Below are 23,371 nucleotides of genomic sequence, written 5' to 3'. Positions count from 1 at the left end.
TCGTGACGATCAATACGCCATCAGCTTAAATTACAATAATAACGCCGCGACCAGGAACAAAGCGCCATTATAAAATAGCGCGCGGTCGTAAAAGGCCACGGCGTCGCTCTGTCCGAGATCGGTCCAGAGTACCAGCAAATACTCCACCGTCTCGGGGGGGAAGGGAGAGATGCTTAATCGTTGCTAAGAGGTGAAATAAAATGCCCGTTATTCGGGACAGGCTCTATATCGGGACCCCGTCCCGGTCGGGAAATTGGACGCTCGTTTCATCGTCATCGTCGTCGTCATCATCGTTATCGCTCTCTTCGTTCGAGACAACGGCAAATCCCAACCCCTTCGCGGCCGAATAGAATTGCTTCCGACGTTTTTATCGATGTGACTGAACCGAAGCTCGAGTTTATTGATTCTATTATCCGCGATAAAACTGCGTGCTCGCTCTGAAATTTACACGCGGATTTCGCCGAGTATGACGCGAGCATGCTGTTGCTGCACGTGAAATGGAGATTTATATTCGCGTCCGAACGCGTTTCTCTTTCTCTCTATCTCGCTTTCTCTTTTCTACAATTTTCGGAGGACGCGCCGGATTTTTGAATATCGACAATTGTATCGCAGCTTTATTAAACGGTGCTCGCAATCGTTGAGAATGACCGATGTCATGATTGAAGGGTAAAGTAAATGATGGTATTTCGGATCGATATTTTTCCATTTTTCCACAGTTTTTTAATTGTGAATTTTTTTATTCCTTTCATTTGGAAGTGCTTTAATTATAAATTTCACATATTTTGCTGGAATAAATTTTCTAAAATTCTCTTTACCGTAAAAATAAATGCAATGCTGTGATATAAAGCAAATATTTGATCGAAATACCTTTTAAAATTCCCGGCATCGAAATTACGTTAAAATATCCTAAAATTAATAGCGACAGAAAATATCGGATATAAAGATTCCATTAAAATTTTGCGTTTCGAAAAATGCGGAATAATGCTGAACGATTTTTTACATTATGTATACATTAAAAAGTTAACGCGGAATCTTTGTCTGCTCAGCCAACTTTTCGCAAAGATCTCTTACTTAACGACACTTTCCAGCACGAAGACACGTATTCCATAGAGATCGTCTAGACGCTCGAAAGTAATAAAAGAAATGCATTTTTTGAAAGTTTAAATCCGATGCCATATTTCTAAGATATATGAAATACGCTACGAACTTGTTCATTAATTAATAATTTATTAATGCTCCACAATACATGAGCCAACAATAATTTGCATTTGTTGAATTTCATTAGGCAAATACAATCGTTGGTTGATGTACAATTATAATAAACGTGTGATCAATAATCGGTCATTTTTTAAATTTTATTACACGCATATTCTAAATATAATGGCAGACACGTTATATACATATAATAATATAATAAAATTTCATACAAAAGCAAATATCCAATTATTTATCGAAATACATCTATCTATTTTGATAAGAAATAATCAAACCGTGAAAATAAAGCATATTGTTATTAAATCAAGTAATTTTGTCAAACTCCCTTCCCCTTCTTTATTGACGTCACGATCTGCTAATGTAAATATATAACACTTATATATATTGAAATATATATATATATATATGTGTGTGTGTGTATGTGTGTGTAACTATACTTAAAAATCATAAAAAAGTGTTACTTTATTCTTACAAATCTTTACAGCTATAAACAGATGTATTGCTAACCATCGTAATTTCAATGTTAAGTTATTATATTGCATAAATAAAATTAATTATCCTAAATTAATTTATAAATTAATTCGCAAAATTTGTAATATAAAATATTATCAATTTTTTGCCTCTTAGAAAAGTATTGGACAAGTTTTCGAACGTGCATTCTCGCCATTATAATCGATAACAATAAGAAGTTCTATAACTATTATATATAGAAATTAATTTAATTTTAAAAAATTTGTTGAAACTCGGTTATTATCGTAAATAATAAATTGGAATTTATAATACATATTATATATATATAATATGTATTATAAATCCTATATATATATATATATATTATAAAATATATAATATATATATATATATATATATATAATTTATTTATTTAATTATATATTATAGATCCTAATTATTATTTACGATGATGACCAAGTTTCAACAAACTTTCTAAAATTAATTTTCTATACATATAATTATATCTTAACTTATTATTTACGACATAAATAAATTCAATAAAAAATATGTACGCCGATTACTGAAGATTACTCAAAAGAATTGTGTTATATAACATATAACACTATACATAAATATTATATTATACATAAAAAATAATTATAATTAAAAGAAAAAATTCAAATTCAAAATTGATCGCGTTGCAAAGTATAAATTTTTTTTTCTATCCCGAGTTTCTTTCCTTCCTGTTTCAGAACATCGCAACTCGTCACCGCCGCGATTCAACGAACGGATGAATCCCGGACCGATCCGCACCGGCGAGACGATCGTGTTGTTGTGCATCTCTCAGGGTAACCCGCCGCCAACGTATCTCTGGTTCCGCGAGTCCGTGTCGGGCACGACGATGGTCTTCAATTCGGAGAGGATACACGCGCGGGCTGGGGTGCTGGTGCTACAGCCGGCCCGCATCGAGGACGCCGGCAGATACGTCTGCCACGCGAACAATACCGCCGGTTCCGAGCGGGTCGTACTGGAAGTCACCATCGTAAGCAGCCTCTCCATCCATCTGGCGCCTCAACAGGTACGTGTCCAGCTTTTCTTTTTCTTATCTCTCTATCTATCGGATATCTTTCTCGGATGCGACCCGATTCACGTGCTTCCTTTTCCTTTCGATTTCCTTTCGCTTTTTCTTCCCTTCCGATCGTTCGACGCGTTTTCCGAACTCGAACAGGCTCAACGATGTAATTAAAAATTGATTAAATTGAAATCTCTAAAATTTATTATTCTTCATAAATATTTAATAAATAAACTATAAAAGAAAAGTAGAACATGATTTAATTTCTTTTTTCCATCAGTGTTTTATATGTGAATATACGTATATTCTCATAAAAAATATATCTTTAGAATGTAATAATTTTTAAATTTTGAATTTTAGTTGAAATATTTTTCTTCCGACACGTGAATAATAATAATAGAGAAATTTATGTTGGAAGTTTGACTTTATGGTATCTGGGAACATTGAAAATATCTTTAAACTGGTGAAACACCAAGTAAGCTTAGGATGAATTTTACATGCGTTAAGAGGGAACTATAGCAAAGAAAAGTTTGGGATTGACTTTCAATGGCTCGGAACGGAATGTAAAGATTGACTGATTTGAACAGTAGAAATATACTGCTCAATTTATTTCCATAGAGCACACCAAAGTTTCCAAAAATTTATATTGTTCCTCTTTATCATAATTACACAACAAAATATAAAATTGTGAGATTTATCTGAATAAAAATGTAAAATAATTATACCTTCTTTAAATTTGAATTATTATAAAATATTATAAAATAATAATGATAATCTATATATATATATATATATATATATATATATATATATATATATATATATATAATATACATATATAGCATTATAATTAATTACAATTGTAATAACAATTACCTTTAAGTATGTAAATTAATTACACTCTCATTTCTGAAGTATGAAATGGCACGCAATATTCGCACAATGGAACATCGTTGAAGCTTCGCTTTTCTCAAATTATATTTGAATCCAAGTTTCGATGGTTGTAAGGCGCTTCTTTGTTCAGTAATCGCCAGCTATTTCGATTTGAGCAAAGTTGAATCCAAGTTTATCCCGTCGTCTCTGAACGAGATAGTGGACTTTGGACACTCTCCGGATAATTGGGTTGAACATCAACGTTATATCACAGTTTCCTCATCCATCTTACGTCTCTGTCGGTTTACATGCATTTCCTCTCTACTTCTTGTGAGTTTCGTATACGGATGCGTGTTCTTTGTACTTTCTTTTCCTTCATTTCTCTTGTATTACAAGCAATTGCTTCTTGGTAACATTTTTAAGTTATTTTACATATATCATCTTCAATATATCATTTTCATCTTAAAAATATTATTATTAAAAAAATTAATTATTATCATCTTAGATATTTACTTCTTTCACTTGCATAATCCGAAATCTAAACTTTCGTTACGGAAAAAAGCGAAGAAATTAACAAAACAATTTCATCGATTTCTTCAAAAGGCCCAATTTTCTTTTTATCATTTAAGAAAAAATTTTATCCTCGCATCGAGAAGTAAATAAACGACAATCTTTATTCGGATGTTATCGCACGTAACGGTTCATAAAATTGATTTTCCCTTTGAAAACGGATTAGCCTGTAAGAATCTCCGGACGAGATGTCTCGACGAGAGACGTATCGATAATCTTTTTTCGCCTCGCGAATGATCTTCCGTTCCCCTGTTCCTTTCGAAGGTAGCAGCTCCCCTTGAATGCATCGTCGCAAATAACTAGAATGTTCCTATTGTGCGCTTTTTCCTCTGCCTTCGATCCGGACGACAATCGTCATCAGTTTCCCCCGGAGCGAAGCGCAATCAGAATCTACATTTTACTTATTGTCCCTTCCCGCGAAATTTACCTTTATCTCGAGATTTTATACGACAGTTGACGATGACGTTTATAAACTAAATCGTTTATCTAGATTTAGAAAATGTAACAAGTTCTGTTGAACCACACTGTAAACACTTATCTTGCCAATTATATCAATATTCTTTATTGTAAAAAAGATTATCGATCATTTAAATTTAACAGAACGTCCGTATATTTTTTTTTACTTTTTATATGTAAAAAATTATTTTAAATATTAAACGGTATCATTTAATAATATCTGTCATTGTTAATATATCTCGCAAGTAATTAAATCTAAAATTGAAAGAAAGTGATATATTATCTAATATATTTGAAATAAAGCGAATAGTTAGATCTTATATTATCTATTTCTAACTGATAATAAATATTTCTGCGAAAAAATTCTTTTTAATTCCAAATAGATCGACGCGAATTTCGTAAAAGTAAGATCTGGGGTTTTTTCGGGTCGACTTGCGTGTACGTTCTATCCGGAGCAAAAGTTTCCAAATATTCAGCCGCGATGTCTTCGCCTTGTATCATTGCTGCGAGAACCGTCTGCCGCTCGCATGATCCGCGTAAGCTGACTCCATCCCTTATGCTTCGCGGCAGGGGATAGCGGTTCGTTGCCTCGTGACTTTGTTAAGCCATCGAGAGACTCTATAACCCTCTACCTCTTCTCTCTTAGCTCGATGAACACGAGTCGGGACGTGCGAGCTTCCTCTCAGGAAGCGTCTTTGAATAAATTCGAGCTGGCGGCGAACGACTAATTCTCAGCGACGTAGATAATCGAGGATCGCGCGAGTACATCGTAAACAACGGCGTAGTGTCAGGAAGCTCGGAAGCTCGAAGCTCGACTGCTCGACCGTGATGTCGTGTAAAACGACAAAGAGAAGGAGGGAGGGTTCATTCGTGTGCGCGATGAATCTCGAAGTTGTCCCAGGCACTTATTCCGTCGGGTCAAATTATCGTTCGCCCGGAGATTGTCTAACTCCGTTACCGTCGTTTCGCAATTGCCCGCTCTCTCGTCGGAGAGTTCCTTACAACTGTCGCCAACTTTTGGAAACGACCGTCATTCTGTGTCTCGAAGAAACTACTATTTTACTCGTGACTTGTAAGAATTTTTCTAGCCAAGATTTGTGTCTAAATAGAGATTTAACCTCTTGTGAAATATCGTTGAGTTTCGTTCTCTTTATTTTATATTTTATTATATTACATTTATTATATATATATTTTCGTTTTTTTTTTTTTTTTTTTTTTTTTTTACATCCATAGAAATATTAGAAATTTTATCGTACCTAGTTTCATATTTCATATCTGGGAAACTTTATAATCGAGACCTTCTCTAGCTAATATATATTATCACTTTATCTAAACTTGATCCCTACTATAATGTACATTGTATCATGAAAAATTGCTCCAACGAAATAATGTAATTTAATGGTACTCTACGATTTCTACGCGGACGCGTTTCACATAGGGGTTATCAACGATCAAGCTAGCGCGAGCGATAACACATAGACTGAGATTTCGAGATATCGGTGTGTAATAAATGCTCTACGCGCACGCGCGCGGACTATTCACTGTCAATTACCAGCTGATAGATCACAAGCACTGTCTCATTCGCCGAGATGAATCGCCCGAACCGGTATACCACCTATCTATATATCCTATCCTATCCTATCTTGAAAAGTCGACTACATTCTGGGTCGATCGTCGCTTCGATACGAGAAGAGAAAAGAGAGAGAGAGAGAGAGAGAGAGAGAGAGAGAGAGAGAGAGAGAGAGAGAGAGAGAGAGAGAGAGAGAGCGGAAGGGAAGGGGAGAGTGGGTGGAAAATGTCAGTAAAGTGTCGCTGTCGGACGAAAAACGCGAGAAAGTGGACGGTATTCTTCCATCTGGAGCGGACAGCTCGGGCATATATATATATATAAAAGAAGGGCGAGTGGGTATTGGTAAATGGTCCGTGGTGACGAAGGGCTGCTGGGCTTCCATCGTGGAAGAGCGACAGGAGAATTGAACGAGGAGAGGGGAATCAAAAGGGGGGGGGCTGGAAACGGTGAAATACCATTCATTCGCCGAAAGCCTTCCATATAACTTTCGCGATCATCAACAGAGGAATGCTTGCAGGTGGATTCTCTCATGTATACAGGGTGCGCCATTTTTCGATCGATATCACATAAGGATTCCTTGATCAATTTTCAGTCGATATTTTTCGTAAATTTTCCCGATCGTCGCAGAACATTCGATTACCCTTTTGCGTATGAGATTATCATTTACTATACGACATAAAAATTGCGCTAAAGTGCTTAACATAAACTGCAGTAAAAGTAAGATTTTATTTTTGTTTGGATTTTTTTCTGAAATTTATATCTCGAGAGACAGATTCTCCAGCAGCCTTTTCATAATCGCTATAATATCTATAACAATAATGCGTTTGCGATATTGCTTGAAATAAATTGACACAGGTTGGCCGAATAATTCGCAGATGAAAGGTGGCACGATGAATGTAGGACACTCCGTATATAACGACTGCCTTTCGCCTCTGCAATTTCGTTCCATTAGCGCGTCAAGCTCCCTTCATGCTTTATTGGCGGAAACCACGGCTTTTTGTCACGCACAGCGCGACTTCCGACGCTTTGACACAGTTAATAATCGTAAGCTTTTCGACAAATCATGAAACGCTGTCAAGCTATTTCTGTCGTTCGACCTTTCTTTCGGAAACGATTAATTGAACATATTATAGCGAAACTTTTGAATATAACAGGTTTGTTATATTTGAACGTAATTTCGACGTAAATTTCCAATATGTTCAATCTGCAAGATATTAAATGAAAATATTCAAGAATTCTCGGATAGATATCGACGACAGATATTATTTTTCAATCTATGCTATAGGGAGCAATAAAAATATTTATTTAACAAAATAATATTTTAGATGATTACAATTCTGATATTATTCCACGGTTTAATATAAACATTTGTTTAACATTACTTTTCTTATTCTGCAGAATATTGTCAGAAAAAGAACAAGTCGAATGAATCCTCGCGTCTTCCTCATTTATTCTGTGTTTCCCTCGCGTAAAAAAAACGCGTAATGATCGCGCATTTCAAAGAAAATTGTATGCATGTCGCTCGTGTGTGTGTGTGTGTGTGTGTGTGTGTGTATATGCGTTATTGTTACATTGAAACAAGCCGCCATCGCGTGTCGTAAATATACTTATATGCCGTGCTACAAACTACAAAGGAAGTTGGTGTAGGAAGGAGAGAAAAAGACAGAAAACGATGTCTTAGCTCGTTTTATGAATCTCTCTTCGAGCACCTTTAAAGGAACCATCACGTGGTTTTATTTTATGTTATTTTTTTTTTTTTTTTTTTTTCACAGAGCCCCTTTCGCGCACTTTGCCAAGAGCGGAAGCCTTATCAAAGGATATTTAAAAGTCGCAGCGACGATTCGAAGGAAAGTTTTTCCCTTAGAATCGCAGAACAAAGCGCGTTGGTGAGGCGTGATCCTCTTAACGATATTTAATGGTTGCGGTCGGATTCGACGAATAAGAATAATTTCCCTGTCGCGTGATTGCTACGTTCGTGGTGAACAGGAAGTAGACGAATCAATACGAATGCGCATGTTTAAATATAATACTCTTATTTTAAAATCGCTATTGAATATCTCTTTAAAATATATATAAATCATTAAGAGGAAATCTCTATAATTATAATGGCTAAATATAAAATTATAATACAGAGCGAATAATGAAAAATATTGTGTGTCTAGCATAATATAATACATTATATTTTAATATATTATAATGAAAGTTTTTTCTATTTTTTTTATGAGGAAGAACTTGTATTTTCTTGTAGGAAAGCAAGCGTGTAGCGATAAGAGCGCGTGCGCGTTCTCTACAGTAGAGGTATAAACAAGCGGTTTTTTTTTCTAGTAGAAAATAAACATTGAAAAAAAGAACATGTTTTTCTTTATTAAAAAAAAACCCTAGTTTGTAATTTTTTTTTTATTCTTTTCTTTAATATAATATTTTTCTTCATATTTCTTTATTAATGTAATAAAAAGATTAAAGTTCTTATAATTTTTTAATTTATCTTTTTGTGAAAGTAATTTTAATGAGACCTCTGTAAATTACATCGAATACGGCATGTTTTAAGTTAGATGCATAATAAAAATTATTATACATTTTTTTTTAATTGTGTGAGAATTGTTTTTTTTTTTTTTTTTTTACAAAAAGAAATCGTACTTCAAGAAAAAAAACTTTCATTTATACCTCTGCCCTCTCTCTCTCTCTCTCTCTCTCTCTCTCTCTCTCTCTCTCTAGCATGGCTAATTCTATCAAAGCTTAACTTCGTGAAAATTCAAGAGAGAAACAGAGAGATTTCTTCTTATTATCCTAAGCATTCTCGATCGAAGCAATTGCGGTGCGAATACAAAAGAGGATAAAGCGGCCGATTCTGTTCGCAGTTCTCGGTCTGTTTATCGCGGCACGAAGACGCTTTTTGCTTATCGAGATCGAGCAACGCCAAACAGCTGGAAATGCTTTTCGTTCGCGAATCCTTGGCCGAAGTGGTTGCGGAATTCGCAACAGCATGGGATGCAGCTGCATCCCATTCGAGCACGTATGCGCGCACGCCGCATAATCGAAATGCACTGTCCGTGCTCCTCCTCCTCTTCCTCTTCCTCTTCCCTGCTCCTTCTTGGCTTATCTCTTACATTCCGCTTGTCTCTCTCTCTCTCTCTCTCTCTCTCTCTCTCTCTCTCTCTCTCTCTCTATCTATCTATCTATCTATTTACCTGTCTATCTCTATCTTCCTTTCGCTCCTTCGAGGTAAACGAGCATCCTTAATAATGCACAAGACCGATTCTATTCTGGATCAAAGGATCCCTGCCGCGTTCGATCACCGCTAAGTTAAGCGGCTCAAGATGGATATGGAAATTCCGCGGAAGACCGATTTAATGGATCACTCTATATTATTCCGCGAATTCCTGGCGCGCATCCTTGTCTGAAGACATTCGGTCTTATCTACTTGCCCTCGAGGACTTCAATTAAACGTAGAATGCTTAACATCGACCTCGAGAGCGATGGTTATAGCAATTAAGTATGATTGCCAATGAAATTACTGCAACTTAGATATAACATTGGATAGCAGAAATGTCTTTGAAAATACAATATATTATATTTTAAGAGATATAATATAATGTATATAGATATGTTTAGAAGATAAAAATATCTTCAATAAATATTACATTTTTTAAAAGAGAAAAATAGATATATAAAATATATAATAGATATATTACATATAAAAGTATAATATATACATGTATATGATATAAAGATAATCAAGACGTACAATAGGAATATGAAAAATATAAATAAAATTTTTGACTCGTACTTTTCATAATTACATTAAAAATATAATACAATTGAATATAAAAAATGTGTTTCTGTGGTGTAATATATACTATATTTAATTTTATCATTATACTATTTATTTTTAAATTCAACGCGAAATGTATCCCGTTTAAGTCACTAAAATCAGCCAGATTTTTCATTAATTAGCATCTCAATTACATTGATACACTTTTGGAAAAGAGAAGCGCGACGGTCAAAGGGCGGATGATTAAATTAGCTTCTCGAATACGGAATTGGAAATTCCATCGGGTCACTTGGGTTAATTGTACGAACGCGTTCGTCCAATTTCTAATTCAATATACGTTGACTATATACTACGGACTTCTCGGTTCTCGTACACATTACATTTCAATGTAACTGAAGATATACGAGATGCGTATGGAAATAATATTAATGTTGATTTTCTAATTACTTTGACTGAATAATTGATATGATTAAAACTTTTTTAAATTTTATTTAAAGATTAAGGATACATAAATTACAGCCACGTTTACTGTACATATTTTTGTAATGTCGTTTCCAGAAATTAAATGAGACAATATCTGCCTAAAAATGTAAATTATACATGTAATCTTATGTTTTTTAAGTTGCTTAATACGATAGCAATATTTTTATTTATTTATTTAAATCAAAGTTTATTTTAAAGAGGTTGAAGAAAAATTCTAATATGATTAGTGACAATTTTAGTTGCAAGTTTTATTAATAGCGCATTTTATTAATTTTATTAATAAACTTTTTAAAGAAATGTTTTTGCCTGTAGCTTAATTATACTATACATTTTCCGTTATATTGTATGGTATAGCGTATGTTTAAAAATTTATTTATTGTCATTAGAATGTGTTTTGTAAATACATTATTAATTTTAAGATTTGTATATAATTATATAAACTAATGCATGTAAATCTAGCAAATAAAACTTAAAAATATTTTAGTAGAAAAATTAGTTTTAAAAATTTTTATTTATTTGTTTCAATTTTGTCATATTAAATTTAAGATTTTTGAAATACTTAATTTGTTTTCTTAGTTTTTTAGTAAAAAAGTTAAAAAATAAGTTACTATAATAAAATAATTAAATGATTGAAACAAAACTATTAAATTATTAATCATTTTAAAGCGTTAAAAAAGGCTAATTTTAGTGGAAAAACCAAAATTTTGATTACTTTAGATGGATAAAAAATTGCTACCATTATATTCAGTGACTTGAAAAATACATGTATAATGCACTTTTTATAGATAAAAAAATTCGTTTTTTTTAATCTTTTATAAATCGCAATTTTATATCGTTTTATGTCTTTTAGAAGAATTAATATTGAAATTCATATGTAATGTTATACACATGCACGTGTAGTAATGTGCATATAACAATATAATGTTAGAATGTAAATATTATATTATATTCCATTATTATGTTTTATCACAGGATATTAGCAAATATCATATTACGTTTTATCTCATACATTATACAATATTATAATATTACATATTTCTTGTGAATATTAGGTGACTGTGGACCTGGGGAAGGATGCGGAGTTTCAGTGTTCCGTTACTGGTCAACCACATCCTGTAATCTCGTGGGCAAAGGACGGTCTTCCTATACGCGAAGGATCTTCGGGTAGGAGTAAAATTACGGGTAACGATGGCTCAACGTTGCGCATATCTTCTATCGTGCGGGATGACAAAGGGATGTATCAGTGTTTCGCTAAAAACGACTACGAAATGGTGCAAGCCACGGCCGAATTGCGTTTGGGAGGTAAGTTGATATTTTGATATTTCTTATATTTACTCATCGTCGTCCTTTTGTTCGAACGTAAGTAATTTCTTATTTATATTTTCGTGAAAAAAATCTTTAATCTAAAGCCATTAATCCATTTACGCTTTTAATCGCAATTATTTGAAATTTAAAAAATATGAATCACGTCTTGAATAAACTATCGTAAAATTAAACCAGCATTAAAGAATATTTTAAATATCATATTTTCTTATTTAATTAAACTAATTTATTAAACGCGTGCGTTTATAATGTGTACCTAAGTAAATTAATTTTATTTATAACTATATATAATTGTGCGCGCACGCGAGATATATATCTTAATAAGTGCGAGTGCAACTTACTATCTCTGCAATTTTTTTCTTCCAATTCTTCTTTTAATTTCTACTCTCTGCTCGAAACAGAAAAGCTGGGAGATGCTCGAGATACAGTAATATAACGGGTGCATTTAAAGTACCATACACGAAACTCGATGAGCTAAGCGCGGGCGAGCGTCCGCAGAACTTTGGCGAAGTTTTATGAAAGTTCCTTCCAGGAAATAATAAGACTAAATTAAGACTATTAACGGTACACCATTAACCGGTGGCAGACTCTATTGCCAAAGTTTTGTCTCTTCTTTCCCTTTTTTTTGCAATCTTAGTTTTTATCGACTGCTTTAAGGTATAAGCCCGTTAAATATACAGACTCATTGCCCGGAAACCGTCTTATTAATCTACTGAACGACGACACATTTTTAATTAACGTTGATCTTCATCAAGCTTTTATTATTCAATTACGTGTTAACAAGATGAGGATGAAACGTGAAACAATCAATATGTATCTAAAATATAGAGATAGCTAAAAGGTATATTTTTCGAAAATATCTTTAACAATAATTGATATTGGAATAGTTGTAAAGGGAATGAATTTTTATAGATAGGAAAAACGACGAATAAAATAAATTCATTTATCTTATCATGTATTTCTGCAATTACTGTATGTACATATAAAATATTTTCATGAAAGTCGCGATTTATATTGCGAATGTATTTTACCCTTGGACCAAGTAGGTACTTTTTTTTTCGGACAGAAGAAAAATAAATATTAATTGACGCAAAAATAACAAATATTACACTTTTCTCTAAAAATATATATATTTTGTAAATTACTAATATATTAATAATTTAAAATAAATTTGTAATTTTTTGCAATAATTTAAAAAACAACTTGTAAAAAAAAAAGTATTATTTATCCTGAATCAGGGACTAAATTCGAATTTGCCGTCCTGGAGTTAAAAGTTCCTGCATCTACGGGAGAAATATTCGGAGGCGGGAATTCTCGGAAACGTATATCAGACCCTTTCTCCACCTCTCGTTCTTGGACCAAGCTCTCGTTCAATAGGTGCAATCGAATTCCTTCATCGCAGCAAGTCGATTGTTCTGAACTTGGGTGTTCTCGCAGGCGACATGCCCGTACAATTCGCACACGGATCGACCGCGAGGAAAATAAGGGCGCAAGTTAGAGAAATACCCGACCACGGAGGTGGTTGACGGGGCGAAATGTGCGGGCTCGGTGATAAAAAAAAGGGGGAGGGGGATGAAAGGGGAAGAAAAAGCGGAGAAAATGCTTAACGCGGGCGATGCATAATGGAGAAAGGGGAAATCCACTAGCCGGCGTGCCGTGAAATAAATACGTGCCATTTGTCTTAGTCAAAGGGGAGGGGGCGGAGAAGGGTTTCGGTCGACTAGAGAGAGAGAATGGAAAGAGAGAGGGGACGAAGACCGCGCGAGAATCGCGGGCGAGGACAAACGTGGCTACGTAGACGAATATTCCGTCGTCGTCGTCGTCGTCGTCGTTCTTCCACCACGTATTCGTCGTCGTCTTTAAAACGGCGTTGGCAGAGACGATGGGCGGTGTTTCCGTGCGACATAATCCATTACCTTAAACGACCGCTGTCGCTTTCTCGACCGTCTTAAGATGCCCGTGCACACGAAGCGACTCGAGGACGGATGCGAACCTTCGGACCTTCACATTAGTTTTCGCCGTCTCCGTCCTTTGGATTAAAGCATTTATAAGTAGAGAGATATTCAGCTGGATATAGAATGTTAATTGCCGATATTTGAGGAATTCACAGCAAGCGTAAAAATAATTTGTATAAAAATATAAATGAACTTTAAAAAAGTCAAATCTTAAAATATTGTGAATTCAATACTTCAAATGTAAAACTTGTACAAATTTTTAAGTCTTTATCGACTTGCTCGATATTCTTTTCCATTTATGTTTCTTAATTCTTTAAATTTTTAAATAAAGAAAGAAAGGAGAAATATTAAAGGTGGAAAAAAATCTAAATTTTTTAATCGATTGTAAATCTTTCTTTTTAAGCTTTCGAGTAATCGCCGACAAATTTTCAGAAAGTATTACGTATCGACGTTCCTTCTATTCTCTTCATGCGATTTGTTTTAACAATAAGTACATGTTACATCTGTCAAAATTAGACTGTTCTTTCGGGACTCTGCGTTTGATGAATCAGAGCATCGTATACGAAATTTGTAAACAAAATTCCTGATATTTTATTTTCACATATAAATGAAACATATATAAAAATATTCCGCTGATTGTTTTTATCGCAATTAAACGATATCCGAGTGGAAAAAGCTGCTGGCAGCAGGTCGAAAAGTGGAGCAGTGAAACGGAGATCACGCTTTAAATCGCCAGTAGTAGCAGCAGCAGCAGCAGCAGTAACACACATGCACACAAATACACACACATAGAGCAATCTGGAATTTTTCTTCTCTCCGCAAACCAAAAAAAAAAAAAAAACGAGTAAAAATAAATTGTTCCAAGAGTAAAATACATATGGAGTCGCAATATAAGTCGCGACTTTCGCGACAATATTCTTTGAGTCGTTGCGTAAGCATATTTATTACGATACATTTACTCGATACTTTACTCACCTGACGCGGGAATCGTTATTGCGTGCGCGAGAAATACTCTAGCGAGCAATTTACGAGTTCGTTTTAATGCGATTTGCAGTGCTGCGTATGTCGTTGTCGTCGTTCCGATGTGAAATGCGAAATAATTGGACGGCCCCGAGTAAGCCTCTTACGTAACAAAGGAGGAGAGTCAAAGAGGCGAGGTTCCATAACGATCATAAATCACGCTAAAAAGCGGCGGGGAGGGAGAGTAGAAAATATATATATATATATATATACATGTTATACGAGAAAGGGGGAAAAATTTGTCGCCGGTATTTTCAAAGACAAAGGATTTGCGCGATAAAACGCGCGGGTAAAACTAAACGGGAAAACTGCTGATCCACGCGACGAAATAAGCACTTTTGGACGCGAGCCAAAGCCAAATGAGAACCTAACTGAATCAGCATCGCCACTAAAAGCAAAGTTCTTCTCCCCCCCCCCCCCCGCGATTGTACTTGTAATTCTCGACTGTCGATTTTACAAGAAAGCCGGAAACGCGCGCTTACACACATTCACGTAAACCGAATATCGCGCTATTATCGTAGTTTTATTATTGTGTTTTATGCATTACGGATCGAGAAAGAGAACCTGCTCGTTTGAGCTCCACGATGAGATTTATACTAGAAGATCCATAATTGAGTCGAGAAAAAATAAACTCAAGAACACAACGCAAAGAATTTTTATTAAAATTCTATCAGTGTCTACGTTCCTTAAAAATTTTTTATAACGTTTCTTTTTAATATCGAAAAATTGTTACGAAGCAAAATAATTTTGAAAACATGAAATAAAATATTTTTTTTTTTTTAAATGAATAAATCTTTCGGAAATAATTTTTTGTAACATCTTAAGATTTTCCAATCTCAAAATTACAACTTTTTATTTCTATTTTTACAAAATTTGAACGAGAAGATAATTTTCGTTTTTTTTGTTTTTTTTTTTTTTTAGAAAAAGGATTAAAGATGACATCGTACTAAAATGCTTTACTGTAATTTTGTATCGACTAATATATCGAATCTAGCATCTTTCCTGTTCTCTTTATCATCTTTCGCGCTCGCTTTATGCGCCTTAATCGAAAGCTACCGCTGCAGCATTCGATTAAAGTTAAAATTGCACGGGTCAGCTTGAAAAAGGTGAGAAATATTGTGTGGAGATGCTTTTAGTATCTCTCTCTTAAAATAAGAAGGACATAATATAATAACGAAGAATCTCATCGTTAATTCAAGTTATGGTTGAATCTTCCATATATATTCGACAATCTGGGTTAATTGATTAATTCTATCTAACGGTTTTCTGTCTCTTTCCGGATCATGGACACATTGCAGACGAAGAGGACAGCTTTAAATTGCGGTTACTACTAATCGACATTGATGTAATAGGGTCTCGGGCTAAGTTGCGCGCTGATGGTCGGGGTTAACTAATCCCGGATTAGTGATTCGCTGTGTCATATTAGATTACGGTAACAGAGTGTACGGAATACTCTTGGATCACTATAGTTAATCTATTTATGATCACGCAAAATAATTGATATTTAGTTGAAATTCTAATTAGCGTATAAATACGTCAAATAAAATTATTATTTGATTATTCTAAAAATACGAACTATAATATTTATTTCCTTAAATTGGCGTGAATTTTTCTCTTCTTCTAGCTTTAATATTTTATTAGTTTTTAATTGATTTTTACGGAACAACGGAGTGGCACAATGTTAGGAAAAATTATATCTTTTGGAATTTGTATTTTTAATTAATTTTCACGAAAAGCCTAATTCAATCTAGTATAACGTCGATACTTTTTTTTTTTAGCTATATTTGCGATGCCTTTTACGCGCCGGCAATAAAACGCGATATTAAATGCCAGAACGTCAAATAACTTTCCAGTTCTGATTTTGGCAAACTTCCACTTTGTTGACGACGCATCGTCGAATCGGCAGTCCGGTCGGGATAAATAACGAGGAATCGTGCTCGCGATAGATCGCGGGTAGCGTTCACTGTTTGCATGCATTAATGACACAAAGCTCGATGTGTAATAGCCTGGCGCGAAGCGATTGTGCGGACATGGATGACGATGCGGGATCGCGTTGCTGCAAATCTGTCAAGGATTATATACCGATTCGTCGAGCACGTGAAAGCGATACACACGCGATCCGCCAAAACTAATGGAAACGTTTTGCGTATCGATGGACGAGAAGTGTATGATTCGATGATGGTGGAGAAAAATAAAAGCGCTGCAAAATGATGCTTACTTTCGGAACAAGATTAATCTTAATGACGGATTTTTCAGGCTCGTTCGAAGTTCATTAAATTTTAAAAAAATATCCGAAAACCACTTTTAATAGCTTTTAAATTTATAAGTAAAAATAAAGAGCTTTCGTCTAAAGTAGAATACGTCTTTATTTAATGGAACTAAAAGCTTGGAATTGCGTAGGGCAGATAATAGTTCATCATTACGTATGTATATTATACTATATACTTGACTTTTTATTAATCACCACACACACACGTGAACACGCATGGATAAAAAAAATTGAAAAATTGAAAAAAAAAAAAATAGAAAAGTAGATCGATCGTCACATATTGAGAAATCGTACAAATTCACTTTTTTCACAAGTTTACTTCACGCGCAAAAAATCAACTCTACTCTTCCAAAACGGCGAATCGGTATGGTATATATATATATGCACATTTCGACAATCTAATTTCCATTCTCTCGGGGAAACGGAAGCGGTCGCGTCGACGAAAGTGCAGTCGGTCGTCCGCGCTGACGACGGTGCAACACAATGATGTCAGTGTTCTCTGACGCGACGAGATAATGCGAGAGAGAGCCCCCGTGAAACCCGGGGTGTGGCACACACGCGTGCAATGGCGCATTCTGATTTACGCCGTGAGCAAACAGCCGCGACTCGAATCATCCAGGCTACCCCGGCTACGTCGCGTCCAACCCCATTTACCCCCGCCCCACCCACCCTACCCCTACCGGGTTATTGTCGGCTCTATAATTTGGGGTTAATTCACCGGGCGGCACTCGAGTTCAGGCGTCAAACCGCAGATCGATAGTTCCGCCTGCGCGCACCGCGGGGCTTGTCATGTAAATGTTGCGTGCATAATACTCCTCTGACCGCCTCTCCTCCTCTCCTCTCCTCTCGCCTTGCGGCGACCCAGGGCCATTTCCACGACGATGCCTGGCCGCAGGCGGCCAGGCCAGGCTCTCCGGAGCGTATCGCAATGCACCTGATTTCACAGGTACGCGCTCGGTGGCACGTATACGTCAACATTCCGGTAGAGATATCTAACTCGAATGACCCACAATAAGCCTTACGTCATATGGTTTACGTCAATGAAACAGAAAGTTGTTCAGAATCTCGGCTTAAATAAACAGCAGTCTCCCCGGGTGGTCGTGATCCCAGCCGGAATTATTTCGGCGTCCGAATGTGAGAAAGAAATTTTCAGCGAAATGAAATTTTTAAATGAAACTGACTTTATATAATAATATTGTCATTGTGTAATTTTAATTTTCAAAATTATTATTATTATTATGTTTACATTTGCACATTTTTGCTACCTCGTGCTGTCTCGATATTGCGGTTGTTTGGAAACACAAGCTTGTTTGCGCACCAGTAGCAGTCTGAGAGTTCTTTCTCTCTTTCTCTTTCTCTGACGGCACAATTTGAGGAAAATCCCGACTATCGCACGGAGATTTCCGTGAATATTCCCACTGTTGCGCGAGTTATATACAGGATGGATTTAGACTGCACTATACGAGTACGCTGCAATTTCGAAATTCCTGCCACTGCACCTAGTCGCGTGCCAATGCGATTCGCATGTAGTAATGCTATTTGGTATAAAAGTAAATAAATATTTTTTATCTAAAATCAAAATTCTTGATTACTGTTGCAGGTTTTTGATAAATACCAAACATTTTATGAATGCATAGAAAATCGATATAACCAGATGTAATTATTAAATATCAATTTTAAAATCCCTCGACGATATAATTATATCCATGAAAATGTTATAAAATATAATTAATATTACTTTAGCTAATATTAATTATTAAATTGTAAACTGATTTATCAAAAGGAGTAAATTTAAACGTTCGAAATGTATCGCATCAAATAAACAAAATGTTGAAAAAAATAATGCAGGACTTATATATAAAAATTGTAAAAATATTAACTAACAAAATTTAATAAAAATACTTAATAAACATAGGTAAAAAATTAATTCTGTCAAAAAGTTAAAAGCGTTTTTCATGTTTCAGAATTTTGAAGTAAATAATTTGTTTGCTTCTATTTTGTCGCTTACGATATGAAAACAAAACATTAACTTACACATACTAACTTTAATGTTTACAAAAGATGTTCTCCTTCTATTCACACACGTTTTATATCACCGACTACAAAATACACCTGTCAAATGCAAAGAAAATTCTGATGGAATTTTTGAAAGAGTTTGCAATTCTGTGATACGTAGATGTATAATAAAGCATACGTACACGGAAGGAAGACACGTAAAACATTTTTTGTAGTTTGTTTGCCTAGCAAACATAAGAATAAAAGAAGTATAACAATTTTTTTATTTTCACATTACATGCGATAAAAATAGAAGCAATCGAATCACTTCATATTAAATTCAACTTTATGTCTATACTATTTATTTTATACTTTATATTGATACTTTATATTTGTACTATTATATTAAAATTGTTTCTAATTGTGACAGAGTTGAGTTTTTCCATCTATGTTTATCACGCACTTTTTATTTGACTTATGACGACTACTATGTATCCTACAAGTTTTTAACATCTTGTATAATTAAAATGATATATTTCGCGATAATCATCCAAAAACTAAACAATTCAATTAAAGCAAAAATTTTGAATGCAATCATGCAATTAAATTTTTTATGCAAATTATAATTGAATAGACTTCCTGAAAAACTTATACGTAAAATATTTCTTTCATTACAATTTTATTTATATTTTCCCATTTTAGAGGAATAAGAAAATTTAGACTTACGAGTAAGATTTCTCTTTAATATTTAAGTGTCTGAATTTTCATCGTCGTGCAGATGCAGCGCCTCAACTTCTCTACAAGTTCATCGAACAGACGATGCAGCCGGGTCCCTCGGTGTCGCTCAAGTGTATCGCGATGGGCAACCCCACGCCGCACTTCTCCTGGACACTGGATGGGTTTCCTCTTCCACAAAACGATAGGTAAAAGTCGAGTAGTTTGCCTCGCAAGAGTCTTCCTCTCTTCGTACGGTGGATAAAAGCGGGCATGATAGAATTCCCGATTTGCTATAACCGTTTTTCTCTCTCATTCTTCCGTCAAACGGAAAGTTTATGGCACCAAAAATCGACGAACGATATACGGAGCGGAGATTATTCGCGGTTATTAACCTTAGGGTATTACATGCGAGGTCGTCGTGGGAAATCGGTGTGCAAGCGGGATTTCCATCTGACGGATCTCGTGGGAGTGCCTCGATAGGCCCCCGCGGGCTTCGATTCTCTGAACCAATTGAGAGGAAAATTACCAATCACGCTGTACAGTCTGAACGTTTTTAAAAGCCGACCAAATTCCGAAGAGCGATGGATTTAACGGGCGCTCGCATAAGTCGAGCAGACGGTCGATAATTCCGCCGCGGTCCCGATGATTATCGCCGCAAGCGAGTCGCGATAAGAATAATCTTGTTGAAAAAGAGATTGTTGTCAGAGAAAAGCGTCTTTTTTGCGAAAAATAAAACTGTCTATCGTTTTATGTGAGAAATAAATCTTTTAATACTCTTAAATTAAACTGTATGTGTCAGAGAGATGTAAAGATTTGTGATAAATAATAATTTAAGTTTGATTCATCTATAACATTTTAAGTATTGATATATTGACAAAAGTTTATTTATTTATTTTGAAAATAATAGCTATACCGAAAAAATGATATTCTCGAAATTATATACCTTATGAGGTTTCTTAATAAATAAAAATATTTTCTTTTTTATGTGATACTTTTTGGAATATCTTATTTCGAAATTAAGTAAAATCTGTATATTTTTTGTGGGAATTAATAAACTAAAATATTAAATAATATAATGATAAGAAAATATCTCATTTAGCACATATTCTTACATATTAAGAATTAATATTTGATACTCTATTCTTGAAAAGATTTCTTAAACTAAAAGAATTCTTTTCACGCTTATTTTAAAGAAAGATGTTGTAATGATATGTAGAATATTTTTAAGAGGAGAATAAAATTTTTTTCAATGCCACGCCAACATATATATTGAATGATATTCTTCGAATGACACATCTCTATTTTGAGACGAGAAACGCCAAAGTTACTAGCAAATATCCAACGTTTTGATGAACGATAAAAGATTCTCTCGAACCGTCGACAATATTGATTCACGCTTCGCGAGGCTCGGTGAAAAATTTTCAGTAAATTTCTCCCGTCGACGAGAGAGATCGCCGCGTATAACGGGCAGATAGAGTATAGAGTGGATTAATAAAACAGCGGTGATTTGCTTGCAGATTCATGATAGGCCAGTACGTGACGGTACACGGCGACGTGATATCCCATGTGAACATAAGCGCGGTGCGGGTGGAGGACGGCGGCGAGTACAGGTGCTCGGCGGTGAATCGCGTCGCCAAGGTGCATCACGCGGCCCGGCTCAATATTTACGGGCTGCCTCATGTGCGACCGATGGGCAACTATGCCGCCGTGGCCGGCGAGACGACCGTCATCAAATGTCCCGTCGCGGGCTTCCCGATCGCCAGTATTACCTGGGAGAAAGGTTATTAATCAGTAGTTTTTCCAAAGTTTTTTTTTTCTTCAAAAACCTATCAGATGTTTTTTTCTTTTTTATGAATTGCATGCGTAGATTGAATGAACGAATAGAGGTTTTGTTGTAATCAATTATTATATGTATAATATTATATTAAAGAAATATTATTAAAAAAATTTATATTATTTTAATGAAGTTATATACGGGAGGGGGTAAATAATGTAAAATGTTTACCAGCACAATTTCAATTCGTTTGATCGTTTTGACTTGTGATAAAAACGAGAAAAATAGGGACAATATTGCCAGGAGGTGTTTTCATATATATTTCTAATAAAGGAAAGAGATGTGGACCGCGGATTGAAAACCACTGATGTGGATCGAAGAAGATGAGATTTTTCGCAATACTATTCTTTCATCGGCAAGATCTTTGCTTTACTATTTTATTACCCGCCTTTAGCTCCCGATATTTCGGAATCTTGGGTTTTCTGCGAACTTTCGCTTCTATCGCGAAATTGAATTATTCAGTTATTCTTTCGATATTAAAAACTGTCTTTCGACGTCAAGTGGAAGATTTCCTTTTATTCCAATATCATAGATAGAGAGACACTTGTATATTTCATATGTTACATTTGTGTCATATTTCTTGTAAAGTATCGTGATACGATTCGATAAAGGTTGCATTGTGTCGTACCTCAGTTAAAACGGTCGCAAAATCTCGTGACGTGTATAGCGCTTTTCTAAAATACACCGATTATTTTATTGATCCGCTTTTCACGTTTAGAGTGCGCATTTTCATAGCCGAACACTCGGCTTCATCGAGCCGACCGCGAACGAAATCGCTTTGCTCTTTTCCAGCTTTAATGAAGTCCTCCTTTAGACGCGACGCGTCTTTTATTTGCCCTGGCCGAGTGATGGAATTAAACGCTCGCGGAGATTAAAATACTCGGGATGCTGCAAAGGATGCGTAAAGAAGTTAACGGCCGCGTCTTCGACTTTGGCGAGAAGGTCGCGCTTCGCCGAGAAATTTCCTTCGTCTGCCTTCGGGAGATCTTCCGGGAGAAGTCCTTTCCGCGTCCCCCGGGTGGCGTGTAATCCCGACAAGGGGATGGAAAACCTTTTTATTTCGATCGAGGTCGCGAGTCGTCCCGAAGCGACGAACTTCAGCCGCTCCTTCTCGTCATGATGAACTCGACTTCGAGAAAGTTTCAAACGATCGTTGCGCCAACTTTCTACCCCAACTTCGCTCGACGTCGCGACAACGACCGCGTGGGACCATCCACGACCATTTAGTCCATTAAGCGTTTTAAGCATGGTGCTTCTTAAGGATCTGAAGGAAAATATCTGACGGAATGGTTTATCTATATTTTTAAAGGTTTTATTTTTGTTTTTATAATTAACGCTTTATTTTATATTCTACATGTATACGTGCATTTAATTTTCTATCGTATATTATTTTATATAGGTGTATATATATTAGCTGTATGTTATATATATTTTATATTTAGTTTAAATAATTAATTTAATTATATGTTTTAGTTGTAAATATCCTGTCTGTATATGTGTGTGTGAATATTTGATATTTATTATACACAATAATAATAATGTCTTGTGAAAATAAAATCTTATATTCTACAAACATTGATATTTCTGTAAAGAATATTCTCAATTCATGTATGCACATATTTTCTATATTTTTATGATTTTATATTTCATACTTCAGTTCACGTATTTTGTTGTGTATTATATTTAAATATGATTGTACAGCATATATGTTTATTTAATTCTGTAAACCATTGTATTCGTGCGTGTTTAGCTGCTTCTCTTCTAAAATATATATTGCACACCAAAGCGACTTCA

General features: G+C 35.1%; 1 protein-coding gene across 5 annotated transcripts in view; it reads left to right on the top strand.

The window, feature by feature from the left end:
* LOC140670445 (cell adhesion molecule Dscam2) overlaps positions 1–23,371 on the top strand; it is a 169,945-nt gene that overhangs the window by 116,364 nt on the left and 30,210 nt on the right. For all 5 annotated transcript variants that reach the window (XM_072901042.1, XM_072901038.1, XM_072901041.1 and 2 more), the window contains exons 6-9: positions 2,421–2,746; positions 11,517–11,766; positions 19,805–19,949; positions 21,261–21,523. In XM_072901042.1, the coding sequence (XP_072757143.1) occupies positions 2,421–2,746; positions 11,517–11,766; positions 19,805–19,949; positions 21,261–21,523 (984 nt within the window). The remainder of the gene's footprint in view (positions 1–2,420; positions 2,747–11,516; positions 11,767–19,804; positions 19,950–21,260; positions 21,524–23,371) is intronic.

This window comes from Anoplolepis gracilipes, chromosome 10 (genome assembly GCF_047496725.1).
Source record: "Anoplolepis gracilipes chromosome 10, ASM4749672v1, whole genome shotgun sequence".
Lineage (NCBI taxonomy): Eukaryota > Metazoa > Arthropoda > Insecta > Hymenoptera > Formicidae > Anoplolepis > Anoplolepis gracilipes.
The sequence above is the reverse complement of the archived record's forward strand: the minus strand, read 5'-3'. Positions and strand labels throughout refer to the sequence as shown.